General features: G+C 27.5%; 1 protein-coding gene across 1 annotated transcript; it reads left to right on the top strand.

Moving 5' to 3' along the window:
• Nucleotides 1-784: 784 nt before the first annotated feature.
• On the top strand, nt 785-2,569 carry LOC139899412 (large ribosomal subunit protein eL18x-like). Its single transcript, XM_071882240.1, has 5 exons — nt 785-804; nt 890-979; nt 1,074-1,202; nt 1,511-1,693; nt 2,260-2,569. The coding sequence occupies exons 1-5, from the start codon at nt 802-804 to the stop codon at nt 2,416-2,418; spliced, it is 564 nt and encodes a 187-aa protein (XP_071738341.1). The 5' UTR covers nt 785-801; the 3' UTR covers nt 2,419-2,569.
• The last annotated feature ends 3,284 nt before the right edge of the window (nt 2,570-5,853 follow it).

Here is a 5,853-nt window from a genome sequence, read left to right on the forward strand (position 1 = left end):
ATATCCATATCCGTATCCATTTAAATATAAATCATCCATCCATATCCATATCCGTTGGATTAAGCGGGTTAATGGATATCCGTTGGATGTTAAGTATTTATAAAGATATTTATATTTTGTAATGAAATTATCAAAGGATATTTAACAAATCTATGTAATATATGTAAGATATGTGAATTTAATACTAGTTATATAGTTATATCTTCATAATTTATATTATTGATAATATTTTAATAGTTTATAGTCTACATGTACAAGGATATGTAAATATAAATGCATATATTAAAAGAAATATGTATATATTTATACGTATATATGTATTTCGAGTGGTAATTGGATATATCCGTGGATGGTAAATTGACATTCATATCCGATTCACTAATTTTTCACATCATCCATATCCATATCCATATCCGTTTATTATCCATTTAGATCATCCATATAAATGTAAATGGATCGGATCGGATGGATATCCAATAGATCGGATATCCATTGCCATCCCTGAAGTGTTGTAAATTATAACACTTATCGTGAGTCATGTATTTTTCTTTCTTGGAGACAGTAATAATACTTTTTCTTGGGCTAAAACTCGGGCCTTCGGCTTCTACTTACTCATAAGTCATAAGTGTTTTTATCGACCCGGGCCACATACAATTATTGAGCCCAAACAGTTCAATCACAGTCCAGTTTTCATAGTACATCCGCCACTTTTCTAATCTTTACATAAACCCTAATTCAATCTCCGTTAACTTACGTGACCTTTATTCTTTTCTACAGGTACACCTCATCGCCGTAGTCGTCATGGTAACTCACTCCGCCGGAACCCTAATTTATGAACTTCATTTATCATTCAATTCAATTGACTTTTATATTTCTGTGATGAAATTAGGGTATAGATTTAGTTGCTGGTGGTAAAAGCAAGAAGACTAAAAGGAATGCACCGAGATCTGATGATATTTACCTCAAGCTTCTCGTGAAGGTTAATTTTACACTATTTATGCTGTATGTTTAATTTAATTTGAAATTGAAATTAATTTGTACTGAAAAATAATTAAAAAATGAATGGATATCAGCTTTATAGGTTTTTGGTGAGGAGAACAGGAAGTAACTTTAATGCGGTCATATTGAAGAGGCTTTTTATGAGCAAAGTTAACAAACCTCCAATTTCATTATCTCGTTTGATTCGTTACATGTCTGGCAAGGTATATATAGTTTAATTTTTGTATGTTCATGATAGGTTAGCTTTATATTGTGTTGTATAGATAGATCTGTGAAATGCTCACCAATATATAGTTAGCTGCAAAACATGATTTTATGATTATAGTAAATAAATAAACTACTAGATGTTAGGTATAGTCAAGTCAACTAGTTATCTTGTTACTCGTGTGTTGAAAGTTTAAGCGTTATATTCTTTTATTGATTGATCAAGGAATATGGTTAGAACCTGTAAAATGTTTATGCATAATTGATGACATTGGTGTAATTGTGTTTGTTGATGTTGTTTTGTTAGGATGACAAAATTGCTGTGGTTGTTGGTACGGTAACTGATGATGTTAGGGTGGACGAGATTCCTTGTATCAAGGTTACTGCTTTGAGGTTTACCGAGACTGCTAGGGCTAGAATTGAGAAGGCTGGTGGTGAATGCTTGACTTTTGACCAGCTGGCCTTACGAGCTCCTCTTGGACAGAACACGGTATGTTAATTATTAATGTTTTATTTCAAGTTTGATAAACCTTTAACTGAAAGTATTTGTATTTCTCTGTGTGTACCCATTTCTCTTATATTTCGTTATACTCTTGTGTAGTGGCTAAATTCGAATAATCAGACTTAAAAACACTATACCTTTTCAATTTGTTTTCTTATGAATGGATCAGTTTATAGTTGGATGGGCAGATCATAGGTAGCTAAACCTGAAATGGGTTAGGTAGTTTCCTCAAACAAGTTGGGAGTTTGGTAAAGTGTTTTTAGTGCATAGAGCATATTATATGGAGTTACTTCAGTGAGTTAAATAATTATTTAGAATTCGGATATCGATCTGTTTTTGAAAAGTTAGATAGTATAGTCTTTGTGAACATATCAACATACATGAGAATAGATGAAAATTGTTTGCTGGTCGACTAAATCTGCAGAAATTCTTGCTACCTAAGCAACATCCCCAAACTCTGTTTTGTCCTGTTACTTTACCAGCTTGACCACCATAGATTTGATTTCTTTAGTGTTTGACATTTTTATATGAATTTGGATGGATTGTTGGTGCAGGTTCTTCTTAGAGGACCAAAGAATTCACGTGAAACAGTTAGACACTTTGGAAAGGCTCCTGGTGTGCCACACAGCCACACCAAGCCTTATGTGCGATCAAAGGGAAGGAAATTCGAGAAGGCTAGAGGTAGAAGAAACAGCAGAGGCTTCAGAAACTAAGCATAGGTTCTAAAAGTTGCCGATTGAGTCTTTACTTTACTGTTTGAATTAAGCCATGATGACAATTTCGATGTTAGCATCCGTTTTTAATGATATGTATCATGCAGGGAGTTTTGTTATAAGGATATCTAATTTGATGCTTTGGTTGCCATTTGATCATTCTGGCATTCGGTTATGGGTGGTCTTTTAGATGATGTTTTTACCTCGTGATGATCTCATAAATATCAACTTTCTGCATTTGTAGTTACTTCTACGGGTTATGACTATCTAGAAGATGACTACTAATGATCCTTCCATTAGCACTACACTGAACCTAAGCTCGAGTATTAAACAAACATGCCAGATATAGTAGTTCACATCATACTACATCTAAATGTGATAATTATTATCCTTTTTCACTAATTTTTCTCAATAATTACGGAGTACATGTTAAGTGATGAAACACGTATTCAATCCGTATCAAATGTCTTATTCATATAACACTTATGCTCATTTATCTAATAAAACTGATATGAGTCACAACTCACAAATAAAGCCATCTTCGGTTAGAAACAAGATCTATAGTTAATTAAAATCCTATAAAGAAAAAAAATTTAAGGGGTAATGTCATTAATATAAATAATTTTGAATCAAAATTAAATCTTATTAATTAATTACTACTATTAAATCTTATTAATTATTATTTTAATTATTAAAATTAAATAATTTTGTGTGACGACCCGGAAATTTTCGACTAAATTTAAACTTAATCTTACTATGATCTCGACACGATAAGCAAAGTCAGTAATGTTGAGTCTCAAAAATTCTGAACTATTTAAATGATTCCGTTATCCGTTGACTACTCCCGACGATTCACGAACAATTGTGTGTATATATATATATATATATATATATATATATATATATATATATATATATTTTTTTTTTTTTTTCGTTTTTTGAAAAAACTTTGTTCACGAACATTATAGATGAGATGAAAATATGAACATTTAGTAGAGACACTTTTTGATAAATGTTTTTATTTTGGCGAGAAAACGCTCGAAGAAGTAATATATAACAATTATCGTGTTTTTCGAGCGTATTTTGAGGTTTTAGCTATTGGGGTTTAGATATTAGGGTTTAGATATTAGGGTTTATAGGGTTTAGATATTAGGGTTTAGAAATTTAGGGTTTAGGGTTTAGATTTAGGGTTTAGATTTAGGATTTAGATTGTGTTTTTAACACGAACGGTTTAGAGTTTAGGGTTTAGGGTTTAGGGTTTGGTGTTTTGGGTTTATGGAATATACCCAAAACACCAAACCCTAAACCCTAAACCCTAAACTCTAAATCGGGCTAAATTTTACTTCACAAAACATGAAAAAAAAACGTTCATATTCTTCACGAACAATATTATATTGAATGTTATTTTTGTCGATCGTTTTCCCGCCTAAATAATAACATTCATCACGAGGTGTCTCTTCTAAATGTTCATATTTTCGTGTGATCTTGATGCCGGAAAAAAAAAATTCAAAAAAAACGAATTTTTTTTTTTTGCTTTCCCCCGCTTTCCCCCGATTGGTTACTTCCCCATTGATCCTGCCCCTGTATATATATATATATATATATATATATATATAAGAGTATATATAATATTTTGAATTAATAAAATACTTTTAGTTAATTAGAATGAAAAATGTAAAATAATAAATAGAATAATTAAGTTACTATTAAAAAGAATATATATATATATATATATATATATATATATATAAAGGTACATATGATATTATTATTATATATATATATATATATATATATATATATATATATATATATATATATATATATATATATATATATATATATATATATATATATATATATATGATTGTTATCGATAATTATTATATTGTAATTAAATATTCAATAAATGTTACCATGTAACATATGATAATATTACATGATTAATGAATTGTAATATTAATATATTAAATGTAATTACAAGTTTACTTATAGTTATTATATTATTATTAACATTAATATTAGTATTATTAATATTATTAAAATTATAATACTGAAATTTGATACATTTGAATTATTGTTATTATTGTTAATGTCATCATTATTACAACTAGTAGTAAAGTTATGATGTTAGTTATTATGATTAATATGAGTCTTATATTTAGACATTATTATTATTATTATTAATATTATTAGTATTCTATTATTGTTAATATTTGTATTAGTATTTACTAATAACATTATCAATGTTATTATTAATATTACTATGAACATTATCATTAATAATTATTATTATCATTAATAGTATTATTTATTTGTTAAGTTATATTAATAAAATCATTATTAATATTATTAGTATTATTATTAAATTATTTAATTATTAATTATGAATTATTAGAATTATTGATATTATCATCATTATTATTAATTTTATTATTATTATTATTATTATTATTATTATTATTATTATTATTATTATTATTATTATTATTATTATTATTATTATTATTATTATTATTTATATACTTATTATTAGTATTAATATTATTAATAATTCGCGTATATATTTATTTATACAGATTATAATCAGATACATATACATAATCATATACAAAATACAGTATGTATATATTCAAAGACATATACAGATATATATTTATATAAAAACAGTATATACATATTTAAATACAGTCGAATACGTATTCTGTTAGTCATCACCATCGTTTTAACTCTTTTCTTCTTCTTCTTCTTCTGTTCTTAATTGGTGCTACAAAACAATCTCAAACGAATCTGTTAACAATCCTCTTCAGCTTTTTATAAATTTTTTTTATTTTTTTTGTGTACCTGATGATTCCTCCTGTCGACCAATTGGCTACATAAACAAACGAATTACTCAGGTTGTTGACACATTCAAGCAACTGCACATCCTCAATATCAGTTATCACTTACATCTGTCTAAATTGATTTAATTTTTAAAACAGAAAAGTAGGCTGAAACCAGTCGACCCTGTTCTTGAGTTCATTTTCTTAAAAGCTCTAATTCGAATTGTATTTCAAAATATAATAATTATATTCTGTTAGAAATCTTCCACTTAAACTATCTGGAAAGTTTCAGATGCCAATTTTTAGTATCGAGTTCTAATTTTCGAGTCAAACTTAATTTTCAAAAAGTCAAAAAAGATGTTCATGGTGAAATTCGAACTTGTTTTAGTGTTTTGAGTTAAATTGATGATTCAGAAAGTTTACAAGGATGATTTAGAACCTCTTTCATGTTATAATTATAGGCTAAAACTTCCTAAAATTTTGAATTCGAATTTGAGTTCATACGTGATCATAACAAGCTGTTACAGCTTCTTTTTATTTTAATTTATTTTATTTTTTTTTGTTTTAATTAATCCCATCAACCACAGATTGTTTCTGTTTAGCTTATGAATTC

This window comes from Rutidosis leptorrhynchoides, chromosome 3 (assembly GCF_046630445.1).
Source record: "Rutidosis leptorrhynchoides isolate AG116_Rl617_1_P2 chromosome 3, CSIRO_AGI_Rlap_v1, whole genome shotgun sequence".
NCBI classification, from domain to species: domain Eukaryota; kingdom Viridiplantae; phylum Streptophyta; class Magnoliopsida; order Asterales; family Asteraceae; genus Rutidosis; species Rutidosis leptorrhynchoides.

Coding starts and splice junctions, on each gene's coding strand:
- LOC139899412 (XM_071882240.1), top strand. Junction 980..1,073: donor ACCTCAAGCTTCTCGTGAAG/GTTAATTTTACA, acceptor AATGGATATCAG/CTTTATAGGTTTTTGGTGAG. Junction 1,694..2,259: donor CTCCTCTTGGACAGAACACG/GTATGTTAATTA, acceptor TTGTTGGTGCAG/GTTCTTCTTAGAGGACCAAA.